Source organism: Diabrotica undecimpunctata, chromosome 9 (genome assembly GCF_040954645.1).
Source record: "Diabrotica undecimpunctata isolate CICGRU chromosome 9, icDiaUnde3, whole genome shotgun sequence".
NCBI classification, from domain to species: Eukaryota; Metazoa; Arthropoda; class Insecta; order Coleoptera; family Chrysomelidae; genus Diabrotica; species Diabrotica undecimpunctata.
The window spans coordinates 117979661-117996841 of NC_092811.1; the positions used below are offsets into that span (position 1 = coordinate 117979661).

Below are 17181 nucleotides of genomic sequence, written 5' to 3' on the forward strand. Positions count from 1 at the left end.
AGTGACCTTCTAGCAACCAATTATGCTAACGATCGTACACATAAAATATCAAAATAAGGTAAACTGGTATTTGGTTATCATATAAGGAAACTACACAATGAACTATTTAAAAAATTTGGCAAATACAATATCCGATAGTAATATATCATCTTATATCAGGTGGGGTGAGTTCTCTGAGCCTGTATTTATATTATGCTCATTCCTGTAGACGTCGCATCGTTTCCCAGAAACTTTACGTTTATTTTGTGTGTAATCTTTGTTTCCTGAAATTGATGTTGGTTAATTAGTTCGTCTAGCAATTGTGTATTTATTCTTATCGCACCTGAGTTTCGGAAGCATATCCTGAGGTATCCCCTTGTCATTGTTGTGACCAACTCTTCTACCGTCATGACCAGTCCTTTTTGCTGTTATTTTCATATAAGAATTGGAGCATCTGTTTCTCGTGTTTGAATTTGCTTTGTGATTTGGGCGTAGGATTGCCCATTTGTTTTTCTACGTTATTGTGTTTTATTACTAGTTGTTATTTGTTTGGGTTTGAGTACCTACTTTACTTAGATACTCTTTGGCATTCCCTATAACTTGCCGAGTGTTTCCTTTAAAATTAGCACGTTTCGTTGGTTGTTCGGCTGGAACTTTACATAAGTTGCTACTGTGCTCTTCTCTGAACTTAACACACCTTTTGTCTTTGTAGCATGCATTTTAGGTATGGTGGAAACCCTGAGCCCTTGGTTGTCAGTAAGAGAGGTAAAGTTATAACAAGGATTCCAATAAAAAAATGAAGATATTGAACAAGTGGACAAAAATTAAATACTTAGGAGTCTAGATTACTGAAGATTTAATTCCAAAATCAAGATTGTAATAATTAAGAGCAGCCTTTTTAAAGCCGAGGAGATTTCTCAGTAACCAAATACTCAATTTTTTTTGGTGCCGAAGCTTGGACTGATAATGTTGACTTAATAGGGAAACTGAAAGCTTTTGAGATGTGGCATTTTAGGAGAATTTTGAAAATACCATGGACTGACCATATTACGAACGAAATGGTGTTGCATAGAATGGGAAGAAACAGAAAACTTTTGATCACCATTAAAAGGAGAAAGACAGCATATTTGGGGCACATACTTAGAAATGATGAGTACGAGTTGTTGCAGTTCATTATGAAGGGTAAAATCGAAGAAAAATGAGGTCCTGGTAGACGACAAATATCCTGACTGAAAAACATTCGCGACTAGACCGGATTGAGCACACAGACGTTTTTAAGAAAAGCAGCAGATAAAGACAAATTTGCAATGGTTATAGACAACCGTCATTACTGGAGTCAGCACTAGAAGAAGAAGAAGGAAACCCTAACAGTTTCCTAAACCCCAAAACAGTGTATTAGTCATGTATAATAAGTTAGTAACTTTCTTTGCCTTTGGCACATCTTCTTTGTCTAATGTAATTACGAACACTGAGGTTTCTTTTCAGCCTGTTTTGATTTCATGTTTGTGATTTATCTCTGGTATCCATTGTTTCTTCACTAACCTTACTCGGTAGGGAATAGAATTCTTCATTATTTGTTGCCTTAGATGTTGACGATATTAGTTTCTACCCTGATATTTGGTAGAGTAGAAATGTCTAGTTTTTTAAGGTTTTGTGTTTTGTCTTCTTGTTTGGGTTTTAAAGTTAACTGATTTTTTTTCAGTTTTTCTTATTCTCTACTTTAATATAAAAGAGCCAGCAACGAAATTCAGTTTTCACAGAGTAACTACGCAAAGTTTTGACCTTTATTTTTGTTAATTTCTCTTTTATTTTATATCATTGATATGCAAGTTAAATATTGTTAGAAAGGTAAATCTAAACTGTTTTGATATTGTATTGAAATACAGCGTAAATATTCTCTGAAAGAGATATTAGCATATATCTCTTTTGTATAAAAATATTTGTTATGTCATGATAAGTATTTCAAATAAAAGGACACATACTAAAGAAACAAACATTTTAAACAATGTTTTTGTCATTAATTTATGTAGATTTTAGTAAAATTCTGACAAAAAAAGATGACAAAGTCAATCTATAAACTGTTTCTCTGGTTGTGCAATTTGTAGCTTCTAAGAATAAAATCCCTTCTGTGGCGCACTCAGGGGGGGTTTTGGGGGTTAAACACCCCGCCCCACGGCATATAAAGTAAAAAATATATAAAGAATGGTAGGAAAGTGTAACTTGTCTTTCACACACAATACAAAAAATCCAAAACGCTAAGTTATTAATTAAATTACTACTTTAAATATGTAGAATACAATAATTATTGTATAAATACACAATAATTAATAATATTTTTCATTATATTTAGATACTGATACCTAATGTTAGGCTCATCACAAAAGTAGAGAGAACGAGTCTGTTGCGAGTAGTATGCGCCTACAGTACTGTATCTGCGGCGGCCTTGTGGGCTATCACGGGTTTTGTTCCTCTGTATGTGTTAGAAGTAGAAAAGAGACATCTCTATGAGAGAAGAGAGCATTTGACAACAGCTATATAGCTAAAAAAAGAAGAAAGGAAAAGATCAATGGAAAGATGGCAAGAAGAAGCAATGGCAAGAAGAGTGAAATAACAAGGAACATGTTGTCCAGTGGACCAAGATGCTGATCCAGAGACTAAGGGACTGGGTAGATTGTCTATTTTAGGGCGTATCTTCATAGGTTTAGAAAGACAGATAGAGATAAATGCCTATACTGCGAATATTTCGACATTGTTACTCACACAATGCTGGAGTGTAATAGATGTACAGTGCAGAGAAACAGAATGTATAAATAAATAGGTATGAATATTGTTCACAATTACATCCAAGCAGTCATTAAAAAGAAAAAAGAAGAAGAGAAACATCAACCGGACCAACGACAGAGATAAAATCTAATTACTATCTTAATGGGAATAAGCCATAATTAAAGGTTAAAATAAGTTTATTGACGTTTGAATCTCCACTTCGGAATTCGTTCTCAAAATAAGGTGAGTGCGCTAAATATTGCCACGGTTCTTAATAGTGCCACCCCCATATTACAAATATTATCGACGCTGCAACTAAGGTGGTAAGTGTCTGTGTCTATGAGAAACGTTATTCAGCTGTTTTAGTCTATGGTATCCATCAGATATAGAAGTTCGCTATTTATTGTTCGTGTCCTCGTTTTAAATAAACCTGCTTTTCCCGTTGACCCTACGCAAGATATATTAATTTTTTTTGGATTTTTGTAATTAAGTTTGGGTAAGTACAGTCCAGTGGTTAATATTTTATGAATTGCTTGAATTATTTCAAATGAAATTTTAACTTACGGATTTTTTTCTGAACGTCATTTGTACCTAATATTGCCATTCATAATATTACCAGTGACAATATTAGGGACTAAATATTAAACTCTTTTGCAGAATGCCAAGAAAACGAGCTAAGTGATCAGAAGAATAAGCGCTTGGCGCTGCAAATCATAGCGAATGGAATGTCAATAAGAGGTGCTGCCAAGCATTATAACATTCCTCGCTCAACGCTAGGTCTTTATCACAGAAAACATAATCCCGTAAAAAAGCTTGGAAGATCACCCGTGTTGTCTGCAGCACAAGAAAATGATCTTGTCGAAAGAATTTACACATTAGTTGAAGTAGGTATGCCTATTACAAGCAAGATTCTAATGAAAAGTGTGTTTGCTTACGCTACAACAACTCATATACCAAATCCGTTTTCTAAAGAGTCAAATAAAGCTGAATATACAGAATTATAGACCTATATCATTGCTCAATCAAGTATACAAAATGGACAATTACCAACCGGTTGAACAGGCTGGCTTCCGCAAAGGATATAGTACATCAGACCATCTGCTGACAATAAGAACATTGATAGAGAAGGCAAATGAATACCAACTACCCGTATTTCTTGCCTTCGTCGACTATGAAAATGCGTTTGATAGTATCGAGATGTGGGTCATAGAACAAGCTATTAATAATTGTAGAATAGATTTGAGATATAGGCAACTAATACATAATATATATGAAAATGCAACTATGATCGTACAACTAGACGAAAATACAAATCCCATCCCAATTAAGAGAAGAGTGAGGCAAGGAGACGTAATATGGCCAAAACTTTTCAACCTTGCCCTAGAAGACGTCTTCAAAACTACAAATTGGTCAACCTATGGCATTAACGTTAACGGCAACAAGTTCATTCGCTGACGGCTTAGTGATTATAGCGAGCACATTCGAGGAACTGCAAATTATGATGGAGGAACTAGCAGCCAGCTCCCAATACGTCGGTCTAAAAATGAATATAAAAAAACAAAAATAATGACAAACACAGATGACCCCAGACTTATAACTATAAATGGCAGTGAGATAGAACAAATCCAGGAATATTTTTACCTAGGCCAAATCCTGAGACTTGAAAAAGAGAACCAAAGTGCGGAAATTACTAGAAGAGCAAGACTAGCATGGGCAGGATTTGGAAAACTTAGTTGGATACTTAAGAACCGCAAAATACCCCAATACTTGAGGAGCAAAGTGTTCAACCAATGCATCCTTTCTATCATGACATATGGATGTCAAACCGGGACCCTAACCAAGGCAAACATGAATAAACTAGCCACAACAGAAAGAACAATGGAAAGAGCAATGTTAGGTATACGACTGTCAGATAAAAAGAGGAACAACTGGGTAAGATCTAAAACAAAAGTCAAGGACATAGCAACAAAAATTGCCAAACTTAAATGGAGCCTCGCGGGCCACACTGCTAGACAAAAAGACCAACGTTGGAATACTACAATAAAACATTGGAGACCTTACGAAAGTAAACGACCAAGAGGAAGACCACAGATGAGATGGGTTGAGATATTAAAAGAATAGCCGGAACAAATTGGAAATATGTTGCTCAGGATAGCGACCAATGGAAGGAGTTGGGAGAGGCCTATATCCAAACATGGACTACAGAAGGCTAAGAAGAAGAAGAATTCTTGTGCAGCCATCCAGACGTAGCTAGGTGAAAAGCTCAACTAATGAATACGGCTAGAGCCTAAAAAATGAATATAATATCAAAAAATGAATAAATGGTCTGATCACTTACCCCTGGCTCAAAAGCTATTGTTACAAATAAAGGTAGTACGACATGCGAAGCATTTGTTTTGTGGATTGACCATTTCTTTTTATTCAGAAACTCTGGTCCTTCCCTACTAATATTTGATGAAGCTTAAAGTCACCTAGATATTTTCATAGTTGAGGCAGATAACCGCATGGACATAACTTATTTAGTCTTCCTAGCAACACGTCACACGAGTTGCAACCTATGGAAAAATCAGTGTTTAAAAGCATTAAGACATTTTGGGACCACAAACCCTAGCCAGACGATTACCAAAATGAGGTTCGGAGAAATCGTTTACTCCATTGTTGCTTAAAGCAATGACACCATCAAACATTATCTCCGGTTTTGCATTTACCGGCATTTATCCGTTTAAACCAGACGCTATACCTGAAGCTGCCTTTGCACCACGTCAGATTACTCACAGAGAAGAAGACTAAGTAAATCACAGTAGCTTTCAAGATTTATGATGTTGTTAGAAGTTCTAGCAAGTCGGTTGAACCCGCATACTAAAACGAGGCGAGTATAAGCGGATACCAAGTGCCAGAGAAAACTAATAACAAAAAAAAAGAAGCGTTTAATTACTGTCTCTTTTAGCGAATTATTATCAGATTTTAGTGTTTACGATGACTTACTTGACGGTGTCTTTAGTTAAGATGTACCTATGAAAAGATCTAAGAGGAGCTGCAGCTCTGAAGATGACAGTCTACTAATTGAATTAAAATATAAACAGGGAGACAATACGGCTACAAAAGAAACAACAAAATATAACCTGGGTCTAATCAAGTAAAAACTTTTTACTCCAAATGCTTAAACAGTTACTTTTAACGATACAGGACTGCTGATTACACCAGAAATTAAATTATCCACCGTGAAGAGAAAGCCAGCTTTAAACAGTAAAACCCATCAAGTTACCAAAGATTTGTTAGAACCAATACCAAAATTTAATAATCCGATCAAATTTGTGAAAAAAGCAACGAGCAGTACGACAAAAAAAAAATAAGTAATGAAGAATCTTGGTATTGTTTTCTTTGTAACATCTGCAGTAAAGAACATATGCGCTTGTACATAGTGTGCTATCGTTATATTCACGAAGCCTGTGTATTACTGACTAATGACAAAGAAAAGTTTACTTATCCTCACTGTTCTTAAGTTATATTTTTCAGAAATGTTTGTCACGTTTATAATATTTAATTGCCTTTATTTTTTTAGAAAAATGTGTTACTGTAGTTGTAGTTCTGCAGTGCCTAATATTGACATTAGTGGCAATAATAGGAGATCTATAATCCTAATATTGCCATTCGCAACGTCAATAAAAAAGTATTCTTTATTTAGTTTTTTGATATAATTAAAATATATTGTTCAAGAAAATACATTTCTTTACTACTACTCAAATTTGTTTTCATTTATTAATAAAAGTGTAGGATTTATTTAGAACCAAACGGTAAGGTGGCAATATTTAGCTCACTTACCTTACAAATATTAATGTCAAACGTCAATAACCTTATTTTAACTTTAAATTCTAGCTTATTCCCATTAAAATAGTGTAGAAATAGTGGAGTGTTCCAAAAATGTCGTCAGTCTTACAGCGGTCACCTCACTTTCGCAGTCAACTGCGCACAACTAAGAGAGGGTGGTTTTAGTTGGTAGGCAGTATAATAGATACCTGAATCTTTGGCACTGCTATCTTAAGTACTTTAAATTAAACTAAAACCCAAATTTTAGGGACTCAAAATGGAGGTAGCATAAAAAAATTTCGAAACCCCCCTCTCAGACAAATTCTGGGTGCGCCACTGAGTCCCTTTGGTGTAATATCAGAATTACTAAAATTTTGTTGCCATTTTTTTAATGTTATCATAGATTTGAACGCTTCTTGATTTGAATATCTCGATAAAAAGTCTTATATGATAATTAATGTAAATTTTTTGTTTTTCAATGTGAATTATCTTTATTTTGCATCATTTTAACCTATCTCCAACTTCGCTAGCTGTATAGTTTCCACAAGCAAGTTGTTTGGGATCATAGAAACTTTCATTGGTCAGTTCCTTCACTAAATAAGATGACCCTTTTTTCTTTGCAGGTTTTATTAATGTTGACGAGACACATAAATTGGCATACAATGGCAGATATTTAAAAAACTACTCTGAACCACTCATATTTGAAAGTACCTGCCAGATATACTTATCTAAGGTTAGATACCACTTGTTGTAGAGTGCAAACATAAAAATTATAATTAAGTAATGAAATGTTGATAAAATAAAGTGCTTATTGAAAATGGCAAATAGCCAAAAGCTTATGCAATAATTAAGTGTTTTTATTTATAATAGACCGAAAAATCCAGGAATTAGAAAGGTTTCTATTTTAAAATTCACGACCAGGAAAAACAAATTGTAGAGTTGGTCACTCAAAAGAGGCTACGCTGATATTTGGCAATATTTATTGGATTTTGTGAAAATGCTAAAACAGGTCGATTCTTATTCTAAAGCGGTCATCTTTTAACGATATAGATATCTGTCAATTGTCAATCCCCTGCGTCCCATAACCTCAATCCTTAAATTTTATATAGGGAATAAGCCACGTGTGGCACATTGTCAGACAGGATTTCGCTGGAGAATTTTTTGGATATTCACTCTATTTTTGTGAAAAATTATCAGTTTATTGTATTACAGCTCTTAAAAAATAAACGTAAAGGTCTATATTTTAATAGGAAACTTTATCAAATGTAACGTAAATAAAATAACCTGAATTTTAAATTAATAAATTCTAATAATTAAAAACGCTTTACTCATCAGTTATAACTATTTACTTAAATGTTCAAAATGATATCAACCAACGCCCATACAAGTATAAAGTCGATGTTCGAAATTACGAAAAATGTTTTTGAGTATTTTAGGGGTTACCACACTACATTCATGCACTATTCGTTATCTTAGTTCTTCCAATGAAGCTGGAATGGTATTATAAATCTTGCTTTTTAAATAAACCTATATGAAGAAGTCCATGAAGAGGTTATGAGGTTATGAGTTATTAGTAAGAGGTTATGAGTCAAAAGCTTCAGAAAAATGCCAAAAAAATCAGTTTTTTCGATTTTTAGGCATTTTCCACGTTGAAAATTATAATAATACCTATGCCATTCGAAAGAACGGGAAAAACCCATAAAAAACATTGTTTTAAAGTTGGCCAAAAATTTCCGACATAACCTAAAATATCACTAAAAATTTCAAATATTTTTCCTGGGTTCAATTTTCAAGCTAAAAATCTGAAAAAAATCAGGCAATTTTGTATTACTAAAATACGCTTTCATTAATTTTTTCAGATTCTTTACAGCAATACAGCGTCTAAATTTTTTTTTAATACGTTTTTTTCCATAGCGAACCCCCAGAGGCACCTAGGGACTTGAAAATTTAACTGAGTGGGTTTTTAATTATGTCCTTTCGAATGGCCAGACCCAAAACTGAATTAAGCATGGTGCAATTTTGACCATCTTTTCCCGCTATAGCCTTTAAGTGACGACCCCGCCAAAAAGAAAATTCTAACAAAACTTGGAACTAAATATCCTGAAAGAATGATAAATTTTAGTAAATCGGCAACATCAATAATGTTTTGTGGAAATGCGGCTGGAGAAATGCTACCTCCATACGTCATATATAAATCCAATAAATTGTGGTCGACTTGGGTAGAACATGGCATAAATGGAGCATGGTACAACAGATCGAAAAGCGGATGGTTCGACACAGCTGGTTTCGAAGACTGGTTCACTTCTCTTTTATTGCCAACATTGAAACACATTCCTGCCATTAAAGTGTTAATTAGTGACAATTTATCGTCCCATATATCATTAGTTTTACAGCTTTGTAAAGCAGAAAACATTAAATTCGTATGTCTTCCTGCCAATTCTATGCACCTAACACAGACATTAGATGTCGCCTACTTTCGACCGATGAAAATAGCTTGGCAAAATATTTTGGTAGAATAGAAAACACTGAATGTTAACACCAGCTTAATCCCAGAAACCACCTTGCCCACCCTTTTGAAAAAACTGGTTGAAATAATTAGTGTAAATGACGGAAAAAATTTGAAAAGTGGCTTTGGGAAATGTGGCATTTTTCCCCTAATCGCAGAAGAAGTACTAACCAGAATTCCAAACTCAAAAACTGATGCTGCGCAAGTACCTTCGAGAGTAAGTGATGCTGTTTTAAATTTTTTTGCAGAAAAAAGGGAATCACAGTCCACAGCTGATGGAGTTGTTAAAAGAAAAAGAAAAATAGAAATTGCAGCAGGAAAAAGTATCTGCGCTGAATATGTTAAAAGCCCACAAGATGCTGCAGTTGCAAAAAAAGCGGCTAAGAAAAAGCCAGTAAAAGAAAATGGCACTACAAGAAAATCAAAAACGAAAACTGGAATGGCAGCAAAACGTAACATTTGAAGGAAAACTGAACAGGCGAGCAATCAAGCCAATAATCAGATTTGCGAAACAAAGAAAAAAAATCTACCAAATAGGTCCTCGGAGAAGTTATTAACGAAATTGTACTTGGCAGTACATAACAAGCGACCATTGCTGCAGCTGGCTCTAGTGAATTGCCTAAACATAAGATGGTAAAAAAAACAAAACGTTTCAATAAAATACAAGATTTTAGAAACACTGCAGATACTACGTCTAATTCTGCATCTAATAGGAGCTATAGGAATAATGCAGATCTACAAGAGTTTTGCATTCGAGTTGGAGACTTCATAATTGTATCCTACTACTTGGACAGCTTTCCAAGAAAATTCGATTGATTTGCACGAGATAGTAATAACTGTTACGGTTGGGTGCAAGAAATGGTACTGGGTGAAAGAAGTTTATGGCAATGGCCCGAAGTCGCTGTAAGAAAATCCTACCACTTGAGTAATATTGATTTCACAGAGCCATTGGAACTTGAAGATAACCGATATTTCTTTCCAGCTTAAAAAAAGCTTGTAAATCGTTTTTATTGTTCATTTTTAGTTAAGGAATTATGTTTTTTGGGAACTTAGGGCCCTATGTAGAGTTTCATGTTAGTTTTAGTTTTTTTTTTGTTTAAAATTTAAATACATATTGTTCTGAAGCTATTTTCTTGTGGTATTTTAAAGTAATTACTATTTTAATGGGAATAAGCCACAAATAAAGGTTAAAGTAAGTTTATTGACTTTTATTTTTCTCTTCAGAAATCGTTCTCAAAATACAAACATTAGTAAATTGAAATAATTTAACAACCCAATTTACTGTTTGTATTTTGAGAACGATTTCCGAAGTGGAAATTAAAACGTCAATAAACTTACTTTAACCTTTAATTGTGGCTTATTCCCATTTAAATAGTAATTACTTTAAATAAATATTTTTTATGCCTAATAAAGTGTTTGTTTCTGATTCATCTTGTAGGGTGACTTTAGCCCAAATAATAATAATCAATATTCACAGAGAATAAATGTAAAATGAAGCTTGAGACAAAATCACCCGACACTAGCAGGTGACTTTGCACACCACATATTTATTTTTTTATATAATAAAGTAAACGCTTCTTTGTGTTTTAGTGTAATTTTTGTAAAAAAATGTCAAAAACTCAAATACAAATAAATAAATAAATAAATAAACATACTTTTATATATTCAGAATACTGAAATCTAAATTTAAACTTCGAAAGTGAGTCAAAGTCACCCGAAATTACGGTATTATGTTGACTAAATATCTTGTTACTTCAGTCGACTTCATTGTATTTATTATAGAGGGAGACCTGGTTCAAATTGAGCAAGTTAACGTTCTGACCGTTACGCTGTCGAGGCGGTATCATCATTAGTAGAATTGGTTTTTGATCCTGATGTTATGGATCTTGGTTATCAATAAAAAAAATTAGTAAACTTACCAACAACAGGAGGATTTCCAAAAGAATTTGCCACTGCTAAAGCCAAATTGAGATTGTAAGATATTTGAACAAGAACAAAGTCAAACTTCTCCCCTTTGTTAAGAAGATCTAGTACCTCTCCAAATTGCAGCTCAGCAATACCTGATGTAATATCGCACAAAAAGGCGACTCTGTTGAAGATATTATTCGCCGAAGACGCCTTATGAGGCCAGCCCATCTCTGCCAGTTTGCCGTAAATATAAGAAGTGTCTATCTCTGTCACATTTGTCAGATTTGAATCACGAAGAGGGTCAGTAGTTATTACTGTGATATCATGGCCTCTCAGAGAAAGTTCCTTCCAAATTGGCTGAAAAATCATCTGGTGGCTAATCGAAGGAAGAGGAAAAAAACCCAAAATTTTAGCACTGTCACCAAAAGTACAAGCCAATAACAACAATAAAATTTTCATTTTTTGTTTTTTAATTTAGATACACAAAATATCGTATATTCGATTCAATTAATTGCGTTAAACTAACTATAATAAACTGTTATTTTGTTAATAAATAAAAAAATCTCATGGTCATGCTTCCATGCAATATTTTAATCATTCCACTCAAGTAAAGATGGGATTGTTACAAGAATCTTTAAGTGTTATTTACATACAATGATAAAAATTAGGATTATAAACACTTATCTCTTTTTTTGTAAGATATAATATAAAAGAAATTATTATAGGGAAGCTTAGAAAAAAAATATATCGTAACATTGATGACGACGATAAAGTAGAACACGTACACGATGATGGAGAAGTTACGGCTATATAATAAAAGAAGTGATTTATGCCATAAGACAAACAAAAGTCAGAAGAAATAGAGGGCCGGATAAAATATTCATATAATAATTTTTTATTTAAATTTAATTTTCTCGACATCTAATCGTCATTGACACTTATTCTTTTAGTACCCTGTCCCTGTCCGATTATGGAAGGTTGGTGATCATGTTGGTAATAATAACTTAGTTAACAGCAACTCGAAACAGATTAGCGAATGTCTTTTGATGACACTGTCGGATATTTCGGAGCCACCGGAGACAGCAAGAATGATTCCATCCATCCTGTGCAGCAAGCCGAAACTACTCTATCGCATTTGGAACGGGATATTATTTGTCGCATGCGGTGTTTTAGCTAATTCCACAATTCCACATGTGCTCTATTGGATTTAAATCCAGACTAAATGGTGGCCAATCCAATCGATTTTGGACGAATTTGGACCTCATCAAGAATTACTCACTATGGCAGCGGCATGTGGTCGACCATTATCGTGAATTGACATGAATCTGTTATATCCAATGTAACCAACATATAACAAAACATGATCTTGCAGGATATGTTAAACGTAAGAGTCACCAGTCATATGTCCAGTCACTTTCACAAGAGCGGTGAGGCCCTTCTAACTAATACCTTTCCAAAACATTATGCCACCCCTTCAAAAACTAACTATTTGGGCGAGATTTCAGATGGTGAATCGTTCTCCAAGTCTTCTGGAGACGTCGTTTCGACCATCTGGCTTCTATAATAGTATTCTGATCTCATTAGTAAAAACAACATTTTTCCTGTTGTCGATATTCCACTGAATATGTGTTCTTGCAAATTCTAAACAACGAGCTTTATGATTGAGTATGGAACGTGATGATGATGAGCACGGAACAGACGTAATAAACTGCAGAAGTTATATAGGCGCAAACAGAGACTTAGATCATTGCTTAGTGATCTCAAGAGTGAGGGCTAGAATTTCAAACACCAGTAATGAAAATAAAATGGATAGAAAAAAATGGAATATGCAAAAGCTGAGAGATGCAATAATTGCAGAACGGTACTCGGAAAACATCATCAACAGGCTAAGGAAACAAAATGTAAATGGAGAAGGCCAGACAGATATAGACTCCTACTGGATCAGAATAAAGGAAAACATTGAAGCAGCAGCAAAAGATAAACTGGAACAGAAATTTCTGCCCGTAAAAATCATTATTTTGACGATGAATGCAAGAATGCAAAAAAACAAAAAAATGAAGCTTACAGAAGGATGCTTACCCGACAAACTAGACCAACTGTAAAGAATTACAAGACAAAGAGAAGAGAAGAAAAGAGAATATACAGTAGAAAAAATAAAACCACTTAAATATATAGAAAACCTGAACAGAGAGAAAGAATTTAGAGCATTCTATAAAAAAGTTAACATCAGAAAAGAATTCAAGGCACTCACAAGGCAATGCAGAAGTCAGATTGGTTTTTAATTGATTAACAACAAGAAAAGATGTTTTAAATATATGGGTGGAATACGTTAACCAGGCACTTAATATAGGGAAAAAAGAAGAAAACCTAGAAAACGAAAGAGATGAGGAAAGGGAGATACACGAGGGGGTAAAGGAACTATCAACGATTCTTAAAGTTAAAGATGCAGTTAACAGCAGTTAGATGCAGTATACAGCAGCTTACAAAAGAAATATGGACACAGAAATCCCTCCTCAATGATTGGAATATTGGAGTACTTTGCACCATAAACAAAAAAGGAGAAATCTTTTTAGCACTTTAGGATTTTAACTCTGTAAAAAACAAAATGGAGAACCGAGAGTATCGCACTCCTCAAGACGTTGCCGCCGACGTTAGACTGATTTTTAAAGCTTCTAAATACAGCTTATAAAATATTTTTCACAGTACTATCTTACCGTATGGCACCATATGCAAAGCGGATAGTAAGAAAATACCAGGCTGATTTCGGAGGTGGTAAATCGACAATTCATCAAATTGCAACCCTGAAACAAATTTAGAAAAAACACTGGAATATGGTATAGATACTCATCATCTTTTAAAACAAATAACGGGCTGCGCCAAGGAGACCCTCTCTCCTGTATACTGTTCAATCTGGCTCTGTAAAAAGTAATACGTATGTCACAAATCACAACCATTGTTTCAATATATAATAAATCAGTGCAAATCCTTGCCTATGCTGATGATATTAATATTGATGGAAGAACAGAAAACGCAGTACGAGAAGTGTATGTAGCATTAAAAGAATCAGCTAAAAAATGGGTTTCAAAATAAACAACAACAAAACTAAGTGTATAAAAATAAGCATGGAACCACAAATTCTACGACCACTTGTTATATTATAACAGATTATATTTTGGGCTTAAGCTCCTCCTTAAATCCACAATTATATCGAGTATATAAGATGCAAAAAAAAACTCTACAAAACAATAATACGCCCAGTCCTAACATATGGTTCAGAGACCTGGACTCTAACAAAAAGTAATGAAAACATGTTAGGATGTCTAGAAAGAAAAGTAAGAAGGCGAATCTATGGAGTAGTGAATGACAATGGAGTGTGGAGAAGACGATACAACTTCGAACTTTATAGAATATATCAGGAACCAGATATCGTAAAACATATTAAGATAGGACGTCTTAGGTGGATAGAGCATGTAATACGGATGGAACAAAATAACCCAGCTAGAAAGACGCTTCTTGATAGACCCATTGGTTAGAAAAGAAGAGGAAGACTCAGAACAAGGTTCCTTGATAACATCTATGAAGATATGAGAAATATGGGAATACGTATTTGGCTGAGAAAGACGATGGGTAGAGACGACTTGAGAGAAATTCTTGAGGAGGCTAGAACGCACGTAAGGTTATAAAGCCAGAATAATGATGATGATGCTGAGCTTTATAATTTTGGAGAAGACTTGAAGTTTTGGCTAGGCGTCTAGGCTTTAAGCTTACTTCTCTTATTCTTCGTCTAACTTTTTTTTTGAACTCACATTTACTTGGCTAACATTTAGTAGCTCATTTCTGAGGTACAATGATGTCAATGAGTGATTTAGTGTAGAATTAAGAACCCAAAAATGGTCATCAATTGCAGTTGTGCGCCTTTGGTGTCCTTAACCAGGACTTCGTACAAAATTTCTTGTCTCGTGGTACCTTTGTAAAGTATTAAAAACTGTTGATTGACTTTCCTGAGACGTCGTGCGATATATTTTTGTGTATATCCTTCCTCGTACAAAATAAACTACAAGTTGCTACAAAAGAACTTTCTGAAAAACAAGAAGGAATACTTGTGAACGGTGAAGTCATCAATAATTTGCGATATGCGGACGATACAGTACTCCTAGCTTCTAGTCAAGAGGATCTGCAAACACCACTTGATAGTGTCGTTGAGAGTTGTATGGAGGCAGGTCTGGATCTGAACATACGGAAAACCGAAATACTAGTAATAAGTAAACAACAGCATATAAAACCGTCTACAAGTTCATCCCAAACCCTTCTTTCAGTGCGTCATAGTTGATCGAATTCTCTCTAACGTATTAAGCTAGAAGTGACAGAAAAAAACGTAAGTCTGTGATTATTATACATAGAACTTAGAAAATTATGTATCGTTCACGGGTATTTGCATATTAAAGCGAATTCTACTTACGGATATATATAATTGGTTGGAGTTTAGAATGCGCTAAATAGATATCCAATCAATGATGCGCATAAATATAATTTGACGTAGATGGTCTCAATAGTGACAGTACTATGATAATGTCAACTGATAAAATGATAATTGTCATTCCAGGTTAGTATTTTCAGACATTTTACAGTGAAAATTTAATTTTGTATTTATTGTCATAAAAATATTTTAAATATGCCGAGATATACCGAGAAAGAACAAAGCCTAATATTAAAATTATTAAATTATTTTCAATTAGAAGATATTCATATGTATTAAAACGGTTCTTTTTAGAACCACATTTTATTAAAATATAAGATATAATTGATGCCAGCCACATATCCCCTGTAATCATTGATTTTAATGAATTAGGTTCTGAATCGGATTGTGGATTGTTTGAAATATAATATTCATTTTTGTTATTCATAAAAAAAGAAGGTAAACTTACATTTGGTATCTTGTTTTTTAACTAAACTCCATTAACACTATTTCATCTGCATACCGAAACTGGTAGATTAACTCAAAAATCGACTGCTTCACTATTTAAACTATTTACATAAACTTACATTCGGTATCTTGTTTTTTAACTAAACTTCATTAACACTATTTCATCTGCATACCGAAACTGGTAGATCAACTCAAAAATCAACTGCTTTACTATTTAAACTGTCCATTGTTTTTTTACCTAAACTTCATAACACTCTATCATTTGCACACCCAATCTAGTAGAATAACTCACTATTTAAACTATTTTCACGATCTTATGATAAATCTTTACAAAATTAAACTAATGGCTGCCACAGAAACTTTCCGAAAATTACTTATCCGAATATGACTTTCAATCGATGCTATTTTATCACAGGAATGTTTGCTTTGATGCCTTGCAATTGCCAGTAAATTTTTTTATCTCGCAGTCAACTCTTAAAAGATTCTATAGGAGGAAGCAGTATTTTAAATAAACAAACATTCCAATTCCATAGTGTTTATAATAAATAATAATAAATCCATAAATAAATCTTAGCTAATTAAGCACTTTCTTTGGAATGCATAGAATAGCAATTATGACAAAATGCCGTTTCAATATAATGCGCAATAAAAATTTTTATACAGGACGGGACTTCTAATATGTAAAGTAAAAAAAAAATTGAATTCTTAAAGATTTTACTTCACATTTTAAAAAAATAATCTTTTCACATTTAGCCGATTACAATCCTGCAACTGTCAGATTTAACTAAAATGTCATGCAATAATTCTCGACATTCTTAAAATCCTATATGACGTCAAAATTAGTGACGCACTGAAAGAAGGGTTTGGGACAGACTGTATATATGTAACTAATATCAAACTTGAGCAAGTTGATAAAATCGTTTACCTTGGAGAGCAATTAAATTGTAACGTAGAAAGTCACGGCGAAATTAGGTCTAGGATAGAGCAGGCTAGAGCGGCTTTTAGAAGGATGTCCAAGGTGTTATGTAACAGAGACCTAAAATTGGCATTGAGGATCCGCCTACTTCGCTGCTACGTGTTCTCGGTCTTAATTTAGGATGTCGAGTCCTGGACTGTGAATAAAATCGATCTAAATCGCCTTGAGGTTTTCGAAATGTGGTGCTATAGAAGAATTTTAAGAGTTTCCTGGGTGAGAAGATTCGAAACTCCACAATACTAGAGCGTCTCAGCAAGACTACTGAGATCATAAAAAGCATCAAACAAAGAAAGCCAAAGAAAGGTCCCAAATATAGGT

At 34.0% G+C, this 17181-nt stretch overlaps 1 protein-coding gene across 4 annotated transcripts in view; it reads right to left on the minus strand.

Moving 5' to 3' along the window:
• LOC140450839 (UDP-glycosyltransferase UGT5-like) overlaps nt 1-17181 on the minus strand; it is a 125947-nt gene that overhangs the window by 72861 nt on the left and 35905 nt on the right. The window contains exon 1 of one of the 4 annotated variants that reach the window (XM_072544520.1): nt 10975-11497. The exons of the other annotated variants lie outside the window; for them this stretch is intronic. Coding sequence (XP_072400621.1) covers nt 10975-11422 — 448 coding nt within the window. The 5' untranslated portion in view covers nt 11423-11497. Of the gene's footprint in view, nt 1-10974; nt 11498-17181 lie in introns of those variants that run through there. 4 annotated transcript variants of the gene reach the window in all.